The sequence below is a fragment of the Balaenoptera physalus genome (genome assembly GCF_965194825.1).
Source record: "Balaenoptera physalus genome assembly, chromosome: 11".
NCBI classification, from domain to species: Eukaryota; Metazoa; Chordata; class Mammalia; order Artiodactyla; family Balaenopteridae; genus Balaenoptera; species Balaenoptera physalus.
The window spans coordinates 34942123-34963130 of NC_138896.1; the positions used below are offsets into that span (position 1 = coordinate 34942123).

Here is a 21008-nt window from a genome sequence, read left to right on the forward strand (position 1 = left end):
GGGTGGACCCAGCCTCTGGGAGGGTGCTGAGGGGCCAGGGCCGACCTTACTCTCACCCCCACTGCCCAGAGACCCAGGGACTATCTGCAGCAGACAAGGCAGAAGTGGGGAGGTGGGGAGTCCCTTTTGTTCAGGTTTTGCTTCTTCACACCTTTAATCTCTCTGCCTCTCCTGTCCCTCCCTCTGCCCCTCCCCGTGTGCTTCCTCTCTCCTCTGTGCTTAATCTCTCCCCTTTCTTCCCTGAACCTCCATCTCTAACCAATTTCCACTGTCTCTACCGTCAACTATCCCTCGTCTCATTCCCTTCTTTTATTTCCACATCTTCTGGGTTGTTCCCTGCACCTGATCTCCGATGTCTTTCTCTGTGTACCTGCTTCTGGCACTTCCACCCTCCACCCCGGAATCTTTCTCTCTCGTTTCCCTTTTCACCCCAACCTGTCTCTGTTCTTTCACCCGGGTCCCCCTCCTACCCCTCCCCTCTGTCTCCCCGTCTCTCCCTTTTCCTGTCTCTCCACCTGTCACCCTCTTCTGCTCTGCCTCATTCTCTCTGTGTCCCTGCACCTGTGGCTCTCTCTCCCTCTCCATCTCTCCTGTCTCTGTCACCCTCTCTCTTTTTTCTGCTTCTCCTCTGTCCCCCCATCACCCTACTGTCCCTCACCATCCCTCCCCCTCTGTGCCCACCCACCCCCCGCAGGATGATCCCAGCCTCCAACAAGGCCTTCGTGGTCAACAACCTGGTGTCAGGGACTGGCTACGACCTGTGCGTGCTGGCCATGTGGGATGACACGGCCACCACGCTCACGGCCACCAACATCGTGGGCTGCGCCCAGTTCTTCACCAAGGCCGACTACCCGCAGTGCCAGTCCTTGCACAGCCAGATCCTGGGCGGCACCATGATCCTGGTCATCGGCGGCATCATCGTGGCCACGCTGCTGGTCTTCATCGTCATCCTCATGGTGCGCTACAAGGTCTGCAACCAGGAGGGCGCTGGGAAGCCGGCGGCCACCGTCAGCAATGTGCACTCGCAGACCAATGGGGCCCAGCCCCCCGCGCTGGGCAGCGCACCCAGCGGGGCCCCCGCACCCGGGCCGCCCAAGGTGGTGGTGCGCCACGAGCTCATGGACTTCAGCGCCGGCCTGGCCCGAGGCAGCGACTCCTCTTCCTCCAGTTCCCTGGGCATGGGGGAGGCTGCAGGGCTGGGACGGGGCCCCTGGAGGCTCCCACCCCCCGCCCCCCGCCCCAAGCCCAACCTTGATCGCCTGATGGGGGCCTTCGCCTCCTTGGACCTCAAAAGTCAGAGAAAGGAGGAGCTGCTGGACTCCAGGACTCCAGGCGGGAGAGGGTCTGGGACGTCGGCCAGGGGCCACCCCTCGGACCGAGAGCCATTGCTGGGGCCGCCCGCGGCCCGGGCCAGGAGCCTGCTCCCCTTGCCCCTGGAGGGCAAGGCCAAACGCAGTCACTCCTTCGACATGGGGGACTTTGCGGCTGCGGCTGCGGGAGGGGTCGCCCCTGGTGGCTACAGCCCCCCTCGGAAGGTCTCGAACATCTGGACAAAGCGCAGCCTCTCTGTCAACGGCATGCTCTTGCCCTTTGAGGAGAGTGACCTGGCAGGGGCCCGGGGAACTTTTGGCAGCTCCGAGTGGGTGATGGAGAGCACGGTGTAGGCTTGGTGGGGGGGTGGGGTGGGCATCCTCCCTCCCACCCTGTCAGGGTGAGAGAAGAGGAAAGCATCTTTACCCACAAGTCTTTGTGGCATTTCCATGGTGATGTTTACATCCAGGGACAGTTTTGTCTCCCTGTCAATGGCCTCCCCTCCCCACCACACCACTCACACCACCTTCCCAGGCCAGTCCCCCACCGCCAATTGGGCTGTGCTCAGGGAAAGCAGACTCGATGGCTCAAATGTCAGACTAAGCCCTGAGTGTTTGGAAAGGCGGGGCTCCTGCCTTTCTAATCACAAATGTAGCCTATAAGCAAGCGGCTTTGCATTGCTGATGGTTCCGGTGTTGTTTTTATTTCTTAATTTATTTCTTCCACTTCCCCGACTCCTCCTCTTCAGTGACACGGATAATGGAGAGTTTACTCTACACACGAAAGCGGGTTCCCAGCAGCCCTGGTGGTGGGCGATCATTGCCAATTGAGAAGAGCAGGGAATAATTTGGGTTGCACGTTTGTTTGGGGGAAGACTGGAGTCCCCCGCCCAGACGCCTCATTATTCCCAAGAGTCCCCACACTTGGGAAGGATGAGTGACCTCCCCCATCCGTGGCCCAGCTTCCTCTGCTTCTCAAACACCCATCACATCAGCTTAAACTAGAAGGGTAACTTCCAGAACTCTACGTGCAGGAGAGGGAGAAGGGTTTGTATGAGACACAAGGGCATAAGGGATGTTAACTTTTGGAGTTGCTTTGGGATTTTTGCCTCTTTTGGGGGAAGCTGGGACAGGGAGTCCCCATGGACATGGGGTGGGGGGGGCAAGAGGGCTTCTCTTAATTAAGGAGAGCAGAGTGGGGTGGCAGAAGGAGCACTGGACACGGGGTCCAAAGCTCTGAGTTTGGGTTCCAGAGCCACCACCGAATAACCAGCTAAACACAGTGGGCAAGACCCTTTCTCTCTTTGGACCTCAGCCTCTTAATTCATAAAATACTGCGATCATACCAAGTCTCCAATTCCCTTCCAGCTCGAAGGACTAAGGACTCTTCATGACTAAATGAACTGTAGGGTTTTGAAGCTTGAAGAGGTGTTTGCGATCATCTCATCCTTAACCCTCTCTTCCTTTCCCCCAAGGGTCTAAAGGACTTGCCCAAGGTCACATAGTGCATTAGTGACCAAGTCAGGGCAGGACCCAAGGCCACTTACCTCCTGGGGGTGGTGCTTGAAATCCATTACCCTGTCTTCACCGTAGGTAGGGTGTTTCTATGTCCAAAGTCTGTCCCTTGTTTGTTCCTGAAGAAGGTGGCTCAGGGTGGGACATGGGGACATGGGGGATGCCTTCCATGGATGCCGTTCATGAGGAGGATCCACCATGGAAATGACAGGATGGCGATGGGAGGGGCACACGGGCTCCTTTCCATCTAGGGATTGACCCCCACGCTCCCAGACAGTGGCCAGAGGGGGCAGACGAGACGTGGCGGGGGAGAAAAGGCTTTGGAAGCATCTGAAGGTCTTTCCCTGCATCTCTGTCTCTCCTGGTCCCTGTCTGTTCCAAGTCTCTCCTCATTGTCAACGCACTACCTCTCCCCACCTCATTCTTTCCTCTCCCGAGCATCTGCCATAGATCTCTAGCCTCTGTCTCTTGTTCTCCCTCCTTCTGCCACTTGCTGACTACACAGCCTACAAAGCATACAGGTGAGTCCATTTGGGGCTGAAACGTTCTAATGGGCTCAGACCTGGAGCTGAGCTGGTGGTCCCCAACCCCGCCCAGAACACACAGGGAGAGGGCGGGGAGCTGTCTATGCAGGACTGCCTTCTGGCTCTTCCCAGGAGCCTCCAAATCCCATGCCTTCGTCCTTCTCCCCCTCCTCCTTTCTCTCCTCCCCTTCCCTCTACTCTCCTGTCTTCATTCTTTTTCTCCTGGTGCCTCTCTGCCTCCCCCAGTCCCTTTCTGGTCCTGACCAGGACATTAACAGATCAGGCCATTAACAGACCAGGCCAGTCTCTTCCTGAGACCACAAGCTAACTTTCAGCCCGGGTGCCAGAGCACATGCTTTCTGCAGTCATGAGGGCGCCCCTAGCCTCCGTGACTTGAAATTTCTCCCATCCTCCCTCTTTCTCGGACCCGTTTTCCTCCATTCCTTTTTCCCTCTGCACTTTCTCACTAAGCCTTTCGAAATGTAGCCATTGAGGAAGTGACCCCAAATACCACCTCTCTTTTTGCCTTTGGGTTCAGATGCCCAGAGGGAAAGTGGTGGACATCGGAAGGGGGGGAATCAACTGTCTGTCCTCATCAGCGGCTCCGAGCTCTGTCGTGACATGGTATGTACTCACGCTTGTGTTTGTCAGGTTTCTGACTTGGAGTTTTGGAAAGTGACATCCCTGTGGGCAGAATACAAATGCCAATCTTCTCTTTTGCTAAAAAAAAAAAAAAAATGTACAGTAAAATGTACAGTTTTAAAAACAACAACGGATCACACTTCTTGGGAGAGAGAAAAAAAAGAACATTCCTGTGTCTGTGAATGTCTGTTGTTTATTTCTCTGGAAACGCTGTGGTTTTCTGAAGGTGGCTTTGAGGTGGCATTTTCCCTTACACCTGTGTTTGGTACCGCCTAGTGACAGCCTGCTTCCTGCCAAGTTCATGTATAAGATGGGAGCCTTCTGAAATAAGAGAGAATGGGGCCGCCCTCCTGGAGTAAAGGTCAGTAGAGGGTCTGGAATTAAGCTCCAGGCTAGGAAGGAATAGTCCATCCCCGGCTACACCCTGATCCCTCCATTCTGTCGCCTTCCAGCCCTGCCTCCTTTTCCCCGGATGGCCACTACCGCGCGTAGCCACTAGGGGAGCCCAAGTACCTTCCACCCACTTTGAGCCCAAGGTGGCATTTTTTCAAAAGGGTCTTTTACTGGGGAACCAGGACAACAAACCAAAGCACAGACCCACGGGAGAGAAACAAATGAGCTTCTGGAACACAGCTTCCTGACCCTATCTTCCTCTAGTGTCTAGGTCATCACTGTCCAAGAGGATTAAAGTGTGAACCTCACCGTAATTTTAAATTTTCTAGTAGCCCATTAAATCAAGTATAAAGAAACAGGTGAAATTAATTTAACAATATAGTTTATTTAACCCAATATATAAAAATATTTTCATTTCAACATATAATCACTATAAAATGATTAATAAGATATTTTACTCTTTTTTTTTGTACAAAGTGTTGGGAATCTGATGTGTGTTTCACATGGCACATCTCAGTTCAAACCAGCTGCCTTTAAAGTGCTTGAGAGCCACATGGGGCTGGTACAGTGCAGCTCTACACATACAACCACTGACTTGCAAGCACAGCTTCTGGAAGGGGAAGGAAGCTAACGGTTACTGAGCACCTACAGTTCCAGGTCCTGTGTTGCTGCTTCACACGCATGTCTCGCTGAATCCTCACTGCAGCCTCTCAAGGTAACTATTATTATGCCAGTTTTACAAATGAAGGGGCTGAGGCTCAGAGGGCTTAAGTAACTTGCCCAAGGTCACACATGGCTGCAAGCCTTAGCTCTTCGCATGACATCACACGGCCTCCCCTATCCTTTCTTCCTCCCTTCAACTCATTCGTTACAGACTGTATTTTATACTGACTGAAGTACTCAAATTTATAGCCTGATCGGGAAACCCTGGGTTTGGCCCGAAGGTCTGCTAAAGTTCTCAGAGTGTTGACTCCAGGCAAGGGCCCCTTGGTTAAGTGGTTTCCTCTGACCCCTGCATTAGCCTTTCTGGCCCTTTTTGGCTTGTAACACATTCCTATCCCAGGAAAATTCCCCTGATCATCCCTTCTCCTGGCCTGGTGACCTCTAGAAGTCCCTTGTTTAATAGCTTTCCAACCTCCAGCCTCATCTGGCACCCTCTGCCCTGAAAACCTGTAACTTTGTACCCTTAAGACAGAAAACCTAACACCAGCTCACTCTAATGTCCAAACCCATCTTCTCGCCTCTTCCTAATTCAAAACTTTTGTCCCTATCAGGAGAGATGCTTGCCTACCCAGATCCTCTTTCCTGACAGAGAGAAGCCTTTAGCTCTCTGATCTCTCACAGAAGAGAGGTAGCTGATACACTCTGAGCCTGGCTGAATTACTGAGTTTCTGGCAAGTGTTCGACCCCCTCTCCCCAAGTTCTTGATAATGACACATCCCTCAGATTCCCCTCAAAGGAGATTTTTTTCATTTTGCCATAATTACAGCATTGAAATTCCAAAATAACTTAGACTCGCTTTTTTTTTTTTTTTTTAAGGGACATCATTTCTAACCAGGTAAGAGGAAGGTCACTGTCTCAGATGTCCCCCTTCCCAAAAGGGTAGTAACTTTTCTCCCAGAGTCTGTGGGTATAGACTTTTCATAAGTACAGCCTGAGTACTTCCGTGTCTTCTGTTCTCTGTTCTCAGTGTGTCTGCAGTAAAGGTCTCAGGGCTTCAGCAAACTGGGTGGGGTTTCCTCTGTTCTTGCAGCCGTGGGGGTTTGCAAACGGCTGCTGGTAAAATAGACACACTTATTCAAAAGAAAAGACTTTTGGCAGGCAGCAGTCAAAACCTGAACACACAATTTTATACAGCACACCCAGATCCCAAACCCAGCAACGTTCCGTGTGATGCAGCTGGCAGCAGGAGAAGTTCGTTGTGACAAGAAGGCTTCTCACAGGTAAACACCTGAGGCTTCTACTTTTGCGTAATAGAATCAGACCCATCCAGGTTGCTCTGCAAACATCTCAAAGGAACACTGCCCCCTTCTCAGTTTAAAAATATCTACTTGTGCTTTCGGCCTTTAAACCAAAGATCTTATTTTCTCAGCTTATTTCATTATCTTATTTCAGGTCCCCCAACTCACAGCCAGTGAATGTTTACAAGGCTCATGGGTTTCCCTTCCCTGCAGCCTCTGGCAGAGGGAAATTGATATTCTTCCCAACAGACCAAAGAGGGGAGCTGAGCTTTACCTCTGCAGCTATCCTGTGATCCCCGTCCTGGCCAGTCAGCATCTTCCCACAGGTGCAACAGCCATGTCCTCATTTGGGACAACGTTTGGCATCTTTCTTCTGCTCGCTGACTCCGGGGAAATGGGCCCAGATTGCAGGCTCTTGTCTGGTTATTTTCCTGTTTTTGTTGGGATAACTGATCTGATCCCTTTAGCCAACAGTCAAATGTAGTCCGAGTGACTCAGAGCCAGCAATCTCTCCACCATTTTGTGCTGGAGTCTCTCTGGGGCTGCAGCAAGGAAGATCTCACTAGCCAGCCCCTTTCTGAGATGTCAGTGTCTCCCGCAGTTACCCACTTGGTTCCCTACTGATGAGGGGGTGAATCTGGCATTACACCCATCTCCATGGGATCCCCAAGCCCATCTGGTCCACAGCCAGTCAGCCTACTGACCAGCCTCCCACAGCCCTGGGCCCCTCCGTCCAGGCTGCCCATCTGCTTAGGTGATGACGATCATACCCCCTCTTCTTTTGCCACCTCCTCTGTAACATGTGTTCATTGGTGCTCCCTGGCGCACCCAGCAACGACTCCAGCATTTATATGTTTTGCAAGGGTGAGTTTTCTTTCCTTTGAATGGCCAGTGCTATCTCCGAGATGTCCCCTGTTCCCCAAACCGTGGTTACCTCTGTCAGCTGACCTTCCTGAGACCATTCCCACTTTCTCATGAGACAAAACCTCAGAGCCCCACACCTGTCCCCTCAGTCACTGACTTGGCATGTCCTGGTAACAAGCAAGTATCTTGCTCACCATTTGAGAAGGAATATTACCGAGAAGAAGAGAATTAAGCCCTCATTTACATCCAGTAATCTTGAATGTTCCCCTCCTGGGTTCTCTGTCATACTTTTTCCCACATATTCCTTTGGGGAATCTCTCAAGGATATGATTCTGCCTGTCTACCAAGGATGGCCTCGTTGCCTTACCTACCCTGACTAATTATGAGAAAGTTCTTATCCCTTCATTAGGTTGACACAAGGTTGGCATTTTCCGAGTGGATGTTGAACTGCAAAATTAAATTGATAACAGCTGTTCATTGAGTTTCCTATGTGCCATGCACTATTCTAAGAGCTTGCTATAGATCATTTCACTTTATCATCAAAACGATTCAATCAAGTGGGTATCATTATCATCCCCACTGGGGAAGCTAAGGTAGAGAGGGGTTAAATAACTTGCCGAAGGTCACACAGCTAGTGAGTGGCAGAGCTGGGTAAACACTCAATACATTGATTTACACTGAAGTTATTAACAGAACTGCACAGACCATTAGAAATGCAGAGCTGGCTGGGTTTCAGGTCAAAGGCCTGAGTCCTGGTATATAAACCTTGAATTTGAGAAAACAGTCCAGCAGAAAAAGTGAGAGAGTTGGAGAAATCAGTGCTGTGTGTTTTCAGCACGTATTTGCTGACCTACTGTGTGCCCTGCACTGTGGCCGGTATCGAGAGAAATCAAAATAAAAGTGAAGGACACTGGGCATGCACTGGAGAGCCTTACACACTTCCGAGGGGCAGGGACATTCGCTGGTTTCTAGATCTCTGATTTTACAAAGATGGCCTGTTTTCACTCGTTTTAAGATAACCTATAGCTCTGAAGAACCCACTATCCAGGAGGAGATGGATGGGGGGATGGATTGGCCAGAAACCCACGTGGCACCTCTGGCTGGAAGAATTCACTAGATTTTAATTTCCAAAGGGACCAGCATGGAGAAGTGAATGGCTTTGGGTCAGATGGGCCCAGCCAGGCCTGGAATCCTGTACTGGACAAGCAGGGACAGAGGAGACAATTCTAGCTGCCCAGGAGCTTCTGAGGTGGGTGGGAGGGGGGACGAGACAACAAAGCAGTCCTGGAAGAGGGTAGGAGGGGCAGTTGCAAAGAACTGGAGGGTCCTGAGTAGCCCAAGGCAGGTGCAGTTGCTCCTGGTGGGGAGGGGCCATCCAGTGGGAGGAGCTGGATTCAGAGCCTATTTCTTGGCCTGAGTTTCCTTTCCTGTAAAATATCAATGGTAAGCATCAACTTCAGTAAGTACCCCTGAGGAGTTACCATTTAGTTATATAGATCATACATCAGGTTGGAAAAGGCAGAGTGATAAAAGTCATTATTATTGATGGTATGCATCATTGAAAACATTATTATAAATTATAGCACATTAGTGATAATAATAGGTATCTCAAGTTCACCGAATCCCAGGACTCACAGAGCTATTAGAGGTCATCCACTCTAGCCTCCCTCAGTGGGTATTAGAATCCCCTGTTCAATATCCATGAAAACTGTTATTAATCTTACTACAGGCAAGATCGTGCAGGAGGAATTTGAGAATTTACCCAGGCAGGCTGTGGCTCCCTGTACTCCAATCAGACCAGTGCCGGATGGTTATGTTTCCGTATTCCTGGTGGGCCCTTGCAGAACCATTATTCCTGCCTTCACGAGAAATCCAGAGCCCAGAGAGAAAGCAGCTTTCAGAGACTGCTGTGGCCAAACCACAGGTAGGTAGGAAACCAGGTACAGAGCCAGGGCCCTGCCTGGGAAAATCTGTGGAGGGGCTGTTCCCCTGCTGAGTCAACGCTGATCATGACATTGAGAGAAGGAAGGAGGTAGGAAAGGGGCAGAAAGCACATGGTAGCCTCTGCAGCCCCTGATACTCCTTTGTGTTCTGAGATCCACTGTCCCAGCAACTAGAAGGACCTGGAAGATTCCAGACCTCTCCCCTGGGTTCCCTCACTCATCGGTTCCCCAATCCCTGCTCACACTTCACCCTTGTCTCACATCTGGCATAGTGATGAAAATCTAACAACCAGGGCTCTGGAATGACACAAATGCCGCCACTAAAAATCTCCCATTGGCTTTTCTTTATTCCTTTGGGTTAAAAGACTTTTTCCCTTCTACAATGTAAATACCCATGGGAAGACTCTGCCAGGTGCCAGGTAAGACATCCAGGGAGAGGCCGGCTCTGTTCAAGGATGTAGAGTGGGCCAGAGGGTCCCCACTTGAGTCCGGCGGTGAGCACTTTCCGAGGGGTGGTGGGGTGACCCCAGGCAGCCTCTCCTTAACATCCAGGTCTCCTGTAGCACAAACAACATCCACCTGCCTGAGGAGGGAAGATTAAGATTGGCTCCCAGCTGGGTTTTTACTTCTGAAGCAGCACATTAGTCCCAACTTGAATGAAGAAAGAACGTTAGAGAAATATTTCACTCCATCTGGAGGTCAGAGGGGGCTGGCTAGAGTGCGCGTAGCTGGACAGGCCCCTTGGGAGAGCTGATGGTGCACAGGTGCTTCAGGAAGGGCAGCAGGACACGATGCTGGGGATTAGGTGACCCCCACACACCAAGAGCTTGGCTTCCATGTCGAGAGTAAATGGAGACAACTGTGGGTCACCCCAGAGGTCTGGGAGGAGGTGGAGAGGACTTCAGCAGCAATCAAGGGGCCAAATTCTTCCTTGATCTTCACACTTCCAAGCGTTCTGATGAGAGTCTACCTTCTGAGGAATCCTGCAAACAGCTGTAGCTTAGTTCAGCCCTGACCCGTTAGGGAAGCAGAGGCTGGGACTTTTCTCTTGAGCTCTAGGGCCTTCCACCTCCCTAAGATTTCTGGAAAGTGCGGCTTTGCGCCAGGCATGAAAAAGCAAGATCTTCTTGTCTGAACACCTCCATCTTCGGTTTGGAGTAAAGAACAAGATGGAGTGGGCCCAGGCAAGAGTATCCAATTCCAGGGGTGGTCAACCAAGTTTCCTTCCCTACCTCCAACTTGTCTGCAGAATGAGAGAGGAAACATAACTGGAGACATTTAAGATACACAGTCGGCAGCAGAGTTAGACTGTACAGCGTCTCACTATTACAAATAAATTCTTTCACGTAGATTATCATTCCTTCCATTCCTTACCTAAAAACTCCAATTTACACATTACTGCTCTCCCCACTTTATAGATTTTCCAAATTGAGGATGAAAGTTGTCCATTTCCCCCCAAGTTCTTATAGAGCTTATAAAGCAGAAGTGGGTCTCAAACCTTGTATCTTCTGACCCCACAACTGGAGTTCTCTTCATGCCACACCACTGACACTCAGCCGGTACAGTGCTGGCTGCCACAATAGGTAGGAAGGCAGCCAGAGGTAGGAAAGACGGTAGCCCCACAAGCAGGTCTTGGAGAGACAGACAAAGGCTATAGGACCCTGGAAAGTTGAGAGATAGGGCTGAGAAGGGCAGCTCTGCCAGGGGTTCTCTGTGGACATGAGGCTCTCTCAGCCCTCCAGGGCCAGTCCAGCTGGGACAGGGGTTAGACACCATCGTCCACTGTGGGCTAAGCAACAAAGAAGGGACGTGAGACGGGTCCAGGCAAGGACGAGTAGGGCAGGGATGAGGGGCAGGACCAGAAGAGGTTTTGGGAGGACACAGCTGCGCAGGTCCGAGGTGTGGATCCAGCCCGTGTGGCGTCCACATCTAGAAGAGGGGGAAGGAGCAGAGGACAGGGCTCGGGCTCCACACGGAGTGTCCTTGAGGGCCCTCTACCTAGTGAGGCCAGAAGGCTAGCAGGGCCCATCCGGGAGTTGAGGTCGTTTTCAGGATTCGAGTGACTGTGCTGTACGCTCTGAGGCTCTAGTTCCTCAAAGGAACTAGTCCGGCAAAGACTCTTGACCCCGTGTAGGAAGAGAGAAGCACACTGGAAAATCGTGGCTATGTCTACACCTGCATTTCAAGGTCTAGTGAAGGAAGGAAGGGCTGGCTTCTCCATGAATACTGGAGGCTTCGGGGCACAGCCCCACCATCAAGTCCGCTTGTCCTTTCCAGATCTCCACGAGGGGATGGCTGGAGACTAAATGAGTGGAGGATGGTGGAAGGCAATGAGCCCCAGGCCTTTCAGATTGTTCCAGGTGTGACCTGTCACACCCAGTCTCCGGGGGGCGGGCTGTTGCACAGAAGGATGGAAGTCTTTCAGAAAGTTTTATGGTATCTGGGTTGGTCTTGAACCAGCTACGGGAGGGAGGACTTGGGACTCTTTCCTTTTGGTTGTGACACACCATAAATAGTCAAGCTCTTGACAGAATACAAAGGACTGTCCAAGCAGGAGCGAGGGAACTAGTGTTATTTACCAACCAGTGTAATAAGCACCTCATAAATGGGTTAGATCACCCATTTTCTCACTGAGAAAACAGACTCGCAGGCAGGTGTTAATGACTTGCTGCCAGGTCATACAACTAGTTAGGGGGAGGGCTAGGTAATCACTTGAAAACTGGAGTTGCCCCCAAGTAACCTATGGAACAGCAAAGGACATTAGAATTTCAGCAAATTTTCTGGAAGGTGAGCAATGAGGGTTAAGAGCAAATGTAACATTAAAAAGCAGAAGACATGGAGAAATGGATTGAGCAAATATCTAGTGACTTCTCTGTGCCTGTCCCAGTGCCTCCTAAGAGTCCTTAAACTTTGTCCTGACAAACTGAGTGTTAAATAATCCCCAGATGCCTGTTTTCTTTTTTGTTTTCACTTTCCAAAGTGTGAGGGTTGGAGAGAGCGGAGGAGTAATATAGCACCAACAAGGCAAGTGCACTGCATACCCCCTCGCTCAAGGGAGTTGGGTCTTTTTCCCATTTCAGTATCCTCATCTGTAAAATAGCATAGTATCTCTCTACCTCCAACAATTTTTGTGTTTGTAAATCACAGAGCTCTATACGGTACAAATAACCTATAGGATTTGAGAAGTCACCAATTCATGATGAGTAATGACATGGACCAATGATAACACTGTTATAAATTACAGGACATTACTGATTATTATATGCATATCAGGCCCAGAGTCTTAGGGCTGGAAAGATCAGAGGTCTCCAAATAAGCCCTCCTCCATGCACCAATATCCCTGCCAGGTGGTATCATGATTATAAATGAGTCCATACCTTTAATTCCGAAGTCCACCAAGGAAGAGAATAGCTGAAGAACACATGAAGAACTCATGCCCTGTGCGTCAATGAGCTCCAGGTTTGTACAGACTCCACCATTACTGCTCCTTAGAAGGCCCCCAGAGTCATAACAGAAGACAACTCCCAGAATATTCTGTGGTCACCACTGGGGTAGAAGAGAACAGAACCAGGGCCCCAGATGGGGAGTCTTAGGGATGTGTCTGTTCTCTTGCCAAATCAGCTCTGGTCTCCATGGCACACGGGGAAAACAGGTAGGGGAGAGGGGCAGGGGCACCGGGCAGCCTCTGAGGCCCCAGTAAGCTGATGTTTTGTGTTCTGGGACTTTCACTCCCAGGTGTGGGATCCAAGAGAGTTGCCCCCACCTCTCAGGTGCACAGCACAGGCCGATGATGCATGTACTCCTCCATTCCCACTCTAACGAGGACAACGGCCCCCTCCACGCCCTCCCACCTGTGATTTGTTCCAATTCTCCCTTTATCCTCAATCAAGGACTAAAAGAACAAAGTTATAAAAATAGTAACTAATAAAATTCCAGGACCTCAATATGAATCACTGTTTACCCGCTCCTACACCCTTCCTCGTGACCTGACGTTCTGGTGGATAAATTTGTTCCTTTAGTTCCTGCCCTATTACAACGCAAATGCTCGGCAAACTCTGCCAGGTGTCTGGTAAACCAGCTGGTGCCAGGTCCCTAGATGAGAGACAGTGATGAGTTTTATTCATTCAAAGGGGGAGGTGGGAGGGCCAGGGGTGCCCATTTTAACAGCCCTCCCACCTGCCCCTCTTTGCATTTCCCTGTGGCACAAACACCATCCACCTGGTTTGGGTGGGAAGCATAGGAAGGATCCCTCTGAGTCTTCACTTCCGAATCAGCACACTGACCACAAGCCAGTGGTCGAGAAGGACATGAAGTCTTTATTAAACTTTTCCACTCGACCTGTGGTGTGAGAGGCCCAAAAGGGGGGCCTAGCTGACTGACCAGGCCACTTGAGCCCCACAGGCTTCCTGCATGGAAGGGCAGTTTTGAGGAACAACGTAATGCACAAAAGAGGGAGAGTATACTTGTGTGAAGAGTCAAGTTTCCATGTTGATGGTAAATGGAAAAGCCTTGAGGTCAGAGCGGGGCTCTGGGACAAAAAGGGAAAAGAAGAGTGAGGAAGGGAAGGGGCCCAGCCCAGCCCTCTCCACTGAGGATCATGGGAACCTTGGCCTTGGAGGGAACCATAACCCTGAAGGCTCGGTTTTTTTCCTGCTGCCTGAAATTCACGTCTCCTCCCTGAAGGTAGAGTACTGGATATCTGGAGGGGAAGGGGTGGGAGTGGTGCCGGGAACAAAAGTCGGGGTCCTACTAGCAGCTCCTTTTCCAGATGGCTAATGCCACAGCAAAGGCTGGGAAGGAAGGAGCCTGGGAAGGTCCGCTGGAGCGGGGACTCCTGAAGGGTGCTTCCCAGTTCCTAGAAGATGGCGGGGTGGACAAAAGGGCTGCCTGCATGCTCTTTGTTACGGCTTGACTGACCCATCCTGTGGAAGTAAAAAGGCAATCAGAAGAAACTTGGTACATAGAAAGGCAGCAGCTGGGTGGCGGAGAGTGGGAAGAACAGAGTTAAAATCACAATAAGTAATTTGTAGCACATCCATTTTCAAAAAACACTCACATAAATCACTCCCATTCTCACCAAGATTCTGAATTAGCATTATGATTTTGTCACTTTCCAGGTGAGAGCACATACTCATGAAGGGGTTAGTGTATTTCCCATGATCACACAGAGCTTAGAGGGACATCTTTGGACTTGAAACTGAGATCCCTGACCCCCCAGGTCTCCAGTTTGTCCACCCCAACCCTTCACGAGTCACAGCAGGAAGGGAGTTGAGAAATGAGACTAAGAAGCCAGGAAAAATACCCTCAAACCCAGAAAGAGAGGCCTGGTAGAAGCCGGCAGAGCGCAGAGCAGGGCACACAGGAATGGGCTGGGAGGTCACTCTGCCAGGCACGTACTTGTCCCCGGAGTCCCAGTGTCTTTCATGGCATTCAGGTGGCTCTCCTCCTTGGGATGGGAGACTGGAATCCTTCCTCCATGAGAGAGGCAATAAGAGGTAAAGGGAGAAAAGAGCAGAGAAATGTTCTGGTGAGGCCAGAGGCCAGGGGGAGGGGGCTTGGGAGGGGCTTCGGGGCCCTGCCAACCACCGCCCATCTCCTGGCGCGACAGGAGAGCCAGGCCCCAAGGATGGCAGGACTGTGGCCCCAGGGGACCCTCCGGCCACAACTTCTGCAACCAACCTGGGTTGAGGGAGAGGGTGCCCAGTTCTCCACGTCCCGGGCCTCAAGGGTTTTCCTGCATCCTTATAGCAGTCCTGATCTTCCTGGAGGGGGGGATCCCCAAAAGCCTGTTCCTCAACTAAGTCAGCGCCATCTCAGGGAAAATGCGCAAGGCGCTTCCCGAAATTAACTGCTCCCAACTGCTTCTCCTCCAGCCGTTGGCCACGCCCATCACCCCACCCTCCCACCAAGGCTCCTCCAATCAGAGGCCCTCCTCCCTCTGCCCACCCCTGCGGTGTGTAGGGGGGAAGCGGAGGATGGCCTCGCGCCTTCTAGAACGTTGCAGAGCCTTTGACTGGTCCTACACCAGCAGTCCCAAGGCAGGAGTAGGGGGAGAGGCCGCCTGGACTCCGTGGAGTTTGGGGGCTTCTAGGGAACCTCTGAGTCTTGGATGGGCCAAGCACTGTGAGAAGGAGTTGGGGGTGTGGGAGGGGATGGGAGCCCGCAGACCGTCCAGAATGTAGATAGGCTGCAGTCTGGCCTCTGAGGGCAGTGGCCCTCGCTTTATATTTAGCAGACCATCAAACCACATTGATAATGTGATGCCTGTGATCCCAGAGTCCTCACTTCCATTTTACCTCAGAGAAAAGCACCATCCAGCTATAGGAGCTATAGGAGAGGTGTGAATAGCTTTAGGCCTCATAAGAGTTAGGGGCAGAGCTGCAATTCAGACCCCCCTAATGACAACTTCTGACCTTTTCCCACCAACCAAAGGCCTCTCACTATAGAGGAAGCTTTACCCAGTCTCAGCCAGCCCCTGGGGACCCAGATTCTTATAGGCCGGTTTACCATTATCCCCTGCTTCCTTGTGTCCCTGCCACAGGACCTGGGGGACCCGGGTTCTCACTCAGAGCCTTGGCATCAAGGATCCAGCCAATGGGAGAGGGTTGCTGAGCAGATGAGTATGGCCCTGACCAATGAGAATAGGAAGATGTCTTAGAGGGCAGTTGGAGGAGGCCCATGTGTGAATATTCACTGGGCACTTATTTTGAAAGACTCAGTCCTGAAAAGTTCAAAATCCATCATTGTATTTGAGCATCCCATATTGCTTCTTTAAAAATTGAAATAGGGAGTTCCCTGGTGGTCTAGTGGTTAGGATTTGGAGCTTTCACTGCAGAGGCCGGAGTTCAACCCCTGGTGGGGGAACTGAGATCCCATTAAAAAAAAAAAAAAAAAAAAAAAAATTGAAATAGAATTCACATAACATAAAGTTTATCACTTTAACCATTTTTAAAAGTACGATTCAGTGGCTTCACAACGTTGTGCAACCATTACCACTATTCCAGAACATTTTGTCACAAACCATCCCCACAACCCGGGGAGTCCCATACACATTAAGCAGTTAATCCCAATTCTCACCTCCCCTTTGCCTCTAGCAACCACTAATCAGGTTTCTGCTTTGATGATTTGCCTCTTCTAGACGTTCTATGTAAAAGGAATCACACAGTATATAACCTTTTGTGTCTGGCTTCTTTTAGCATAATGTTTTCAAGGTTTATCGATGTTGTAGCATGTATCAGTACTTCATTCTTTTTAAGGCTAAATAATATTCCACTGCACAGATATACCATATTTTCTTTATCCATTCATGTTGATGGACATTTGGATTGTTTCCACCTTTCGGTTATGAATAATTCTGCTATAAACATTTGTGTACACGTGTTTTTTGTTTGAGCATCTGTTTTCTGTTCTCTCGGATATATATCCAGGAGTGGAACTGCTGGGTCATATGATAAGTCTATATTTAACTTTTTGACGAACTGCCAACATGCAATTGATGTACCATTTTGCATTCTTACCAGCAATATATGAGGGTTCCAGTTTCTCTACACCTTCATCAACACTTTTTACTTTTATTAAAAAAAATTATAGCCATCTTAGTAGGTGTTAATGGCATCTCACTGTAGCTTTGATTTGCATGTCCCTTGTTCTTTGACTTTTCTGAACTAGTTTTGAAAAGTTTGTATCCTTTGTTATGTGTGGTCATTAAAGTCTGTTCTGCTAGATTAATGCCCAGTTAGTGGTTCAAGAGAAATTTCCTTATGCTCTTAGAACTAAAAGAAAAAAATCCGCCAGTCTTTGCAGATGGACTCTGCGTGTGCATGTGCGTGTGTGTGTGTGTGTGTGTTGGGACGTGCATTCCAACACTCAGCCAAGCAGACTACAACTCCCCCTAATCAGCCAAGCAGACTACAACTCCCCCTAAGCCTTCACTCCCTGCTCCTGCAGAGCCTGAATTCAGCCAGAGGTAAAAGCCTAGGGCCTTCTCAGTTCTTTTCTGAGCATGTGCCCAGCCCTGAATAGGTGCATGGACTTCTAGATTCCCAGAAATATGTGACTGCTTTTCAAAATCCTTATTCCCCAAATCATCTCATTTCCCAGCCTTTCCTCCCAAACTTTTAGGTTAGTCTATTGTTTTCCCCAACCGTTATTCCCAGTCTCAGGAAGCAAAAGCTAATACATTTGCCTTTAAATGTTTTGAACAAATTTTCCCTGGGTAGCTACTTCAACCCTGGGAATGTTCTGAGTGAGGTGAGATAAAGCAAGCCATTTGAGAGGGTTCTTCAAGGAGCCACCAGACAGGTCAAAAAAAAAAAACCACATTTGTTTGAGAATAAAGTCTGTTCTGCTCCCTCTGGTTCCAGGTACATACTAGGAATGCCAGCTGCTGTCTTCATGCCACTGCAAGCTGGGAAGCGGGAGATGGTATCAGGGTAAGTTAAAATGTCACAAAGCTCTCTTATCTAGACTCATCTGTTCTTTTTTTTTTTTCTTAATCAATTAACCATTTCTCTGCTTGTGGTAAATTTTGATTCAATTCCAGAGTTTTGAAAAAAGTTGATTCTCACAGCTTTTGCCAGTTTATTTATTGCTTTTGTGGAGAACAAACTTTTCGAGTTTGTTCCTACTGCACAATTTTTGCGGATGTCACTCTCCTCATATCCCTTTGAAGTAAATACTTATTAGGAGCTAAGTTCCTGAGAGGTTCAGTAACTTGCCCATGTTGTATCAAGGAACACTAAGAACAAGGATTTGACTTATGTGACTCTAGAGCTTATTTTAACCAATTATACATTTATTCATTAACTGAAGAATATCTATTTTACATCTACGAAATGCTAGGTACAGTTCTAGAAACAGGATTACCTCGTTGTACAAAATTGCAAATGTTCCTGTCCCTGAGAACTTGTATTTTTATGGAGGGAGATTCATGATAAACATACTATATATTTGATATTAGAACTTAAGTGTTATGGAATATAGAAATTGGAGTACTTAATGGGTATAAAGGGTTCTATAGGAGAGGTGTGAATACAATTTTTTAACATTTATTTTGTTTTAGTTGCCAGTTTATAGAAAAGTTCCAAGAATAGTACATGAATTCCTATATTTGCTTACTTAGATCTATTCATGGTTAACATTTTGCTGTATTTGCTTTATCATTCTCTCTCTCTCTCTGTCTCATTTACTAGTAATTTACATTTCATCATGCGTGTTTACTCTTCAATAGTTATTTTTTTCCTAAGTAGAAGGAAATTCTGTTGTATGAGCTCAGTATCATTAACAATCAGGAAAGTTAACATCTATGCAATACTAGTATTTAATCAACAATTTATATTCTAATTTCTTCTATTATTCAAGTAGTGTCCTTTGTACCAGTTATGTTTTCCAGTCCGGAATTCAATTCAGCATCATTCTGCATTTAATTGTCATGTCTCTTTAATCTGGAACAGTTCCCTCTTCTTTTGTATTGTATTACATGTGGATTGGATTCAGTTAGTGCATCCTTGGCAAAAACTCTAAGTGAATTTTGTCCTTGTCAGTGAAATACATAGGGGGCCATGATGTTGGTTTGTCCCATTATTGATTAGGCTAATGTTCATCACTTCATCAAAATGTTTTTAAGCCAGATTTCACCATTGTAAAGTTGTTACTTCTTTCTTTTGTAATTAGTAAGTAATTTCTTGGAAGATACTTAGAGATGATGTAAATATCTTTTCCCTCATGTTGATTCAATTTTATTCTTTGAATATGTGAAATAGTAACATGATTCTAAATTTCAAACCATATAGAATGTATAATCAGTGAATTTTTACTCAATCCCCTACTCTTTCCACCCACTTTATTTGCATATATGTGTGGAAAGTAGGCACATTTTAAAAAACTTTCCTATATATCAATGGTTATTTCTTCCTTGTCAATTCTTATTATATAAATTCATGTTTTCTTATTTTATTCTAAATTAGATTAGCTACTATTTTGTCTCTATCAGTCAGTTTCCAAAAACACCCTGGGATTATAATTTATAGTTTAGATTTACTACTTTCCTGTTCTCTGTCTCAACTATTTACGTACTTAGCTTTATTATTTTCTTCCTTGTGGTTTTTAGGGGGGAATTCCTTCTTTTGGTTTTTGAGGTGAAATTTTAATTATAATATTTTTACTCTTCCATTTTTAGAGATATAGGTGTTTATGACCATAATTTTTCTCTGATCTCTGCTTCAAATATGTCTTATAAATAGGATATTTAGTGCTTTGATTATCCTTTTTTTTCAGAATTCTCTAATTCCTGTTGGTATTTTTCTCACCTAAGAATTGTTTAATAAAAGATTGTTTTTCAATTACAGTTGGAAGGACATCTTAAAAATATTTTTCCATCTGAAAGTCTTTTCTTAACAGCTTTATGGAGATATAATTGACATACAATAAATTGCATGTATTTAAAGTACATACAATTTTATAAGTTCTGACAATTTTAAACACCAGTGATATCATCACCATTACAATCAAGGTAGTGAACAATTAAATTCAAGTTTCTTTTTATCCCTTTGTAATCTCTCTCACCCTTCATTCCCCTCAAGCAACCACTGACCTGCTTTGTCACTGTAGATTAGTTTGCCTTTCATGGAATTTTATATAAATGGAATCATGCAGTATGTACTCTTTTATTATCTGGCTTCTTTGAGTCAGCATAATTATTTTGAGACTCATCCATGTTTTAGTGTTCATTTCTTCTTATTGCAGAATAGAATTCCATTGTAAATATGTACAACAATTTGTTTATCTATCAGTATTTATCAACTGATGATGAACATTTGTGTTGTTTCCAGTTTAGTTAATACAAATAAAGCTGCTATGAACATTAGTGTACATTTGTAAGGACATATGCTTTCATTCTCTTGGATAAATACCTAGGAATAGAATGACTGGATCATATGATGTGTGTATATTTTAAGAAACTGCCAAACTATTTTCCAAAGTGATCGTGGTTTTTATGTTCCCTAGAGCAGTATATGAGAGATTCAGTTCCTCCACATCCCACCAACACTTAACATAATCAGTTTTTAAAATTTTAGCCATTGTAAAATGTGTGGAGTAGTATCTCACTGTGGTTTTAATTTGCATTTCTTTAGTAACTACTGATCTTGAGTATCTTTTCATATGCTTTTTTGCCACCCATATGTCTTCTTTGGTGGAATGCCTGTTCAAACCTTTTGCCCATTTTCTTATAGATTTGTATGGTTTATTTTTATTAAGTTTTGAGAGTTTTTATATATTCTGTATATAAATCCTTTGTCAGAACTATAATTCACAAATATTTTATCCTAGTCTGTAGCTTGTCTTTTCATTCTCTTAGGAGTATAAGAAAGAGGGGCTGTTTTGAATTCTGATGAAATACAATTTATAAATTTGTTCTCTTATGGGTCATGATTTTGATATCCTATCTGAAAAATCTTTGCCTAACCAAAGGTTGCAAATGCTTTCTCCTATGTTTTCTTTAGAAGTTTTATGCTTTTAGATTTTACATTTAGGTGTGCAATCTATTTCAACCTAATTTTGTTATATGATGCAAGGTATATCAGAAAATTATTATATTTTTACATACAGATATTCTGTTTTTCCAGGACCATTTCTTGAAAAGGTTATCTTTTCTCTACTGAATTGTCATTGTGCCTATGTCAAAAGTAATTTGTCCATGTATATGTGGGCTTATCTCTAGACTTTCTCTTCTGTTCCACTGATTTATTTGCCTATGTTTATTCCAATCCTGCACTGTCTTGATTGCCATAACTTTATAATAAATCTTGAAATCAGGTAGCATTAATCTACCAACTTTGTTCTTCTTTTCAAAGTTGT

At 47.0% G+C, this 21008-nt stretch overlaps 1 protein-coding gene across 2 annotated transcripts in view; it reads left to right on the forward strand.

Annotated features, from left to right (window-relative positions):
* The window catches only part of LRFN2 (leucine rich repeat and fibronectin type III domain containing 2), a 192250-nt gene extending 176204 nt beyond the window's left edge, over positions 1-16046 (forward strand). For both annotated transcript variants that reach the window (XM_082414113.1, XM_082414112.1), the window contains one exon: positions 695-16046. In XM_082414113.1, coding sequence (XP_082270239.1) covers positions 695-1664 — 970 coding nt within the window. In that variant the 3' untranslated portion in view covers positions 1665-16046. The remainder of the gene's footprint in view (positions 1-694) is intronic.
* Positions 16047-21008: the final 4962 nt, after the last annotated feature.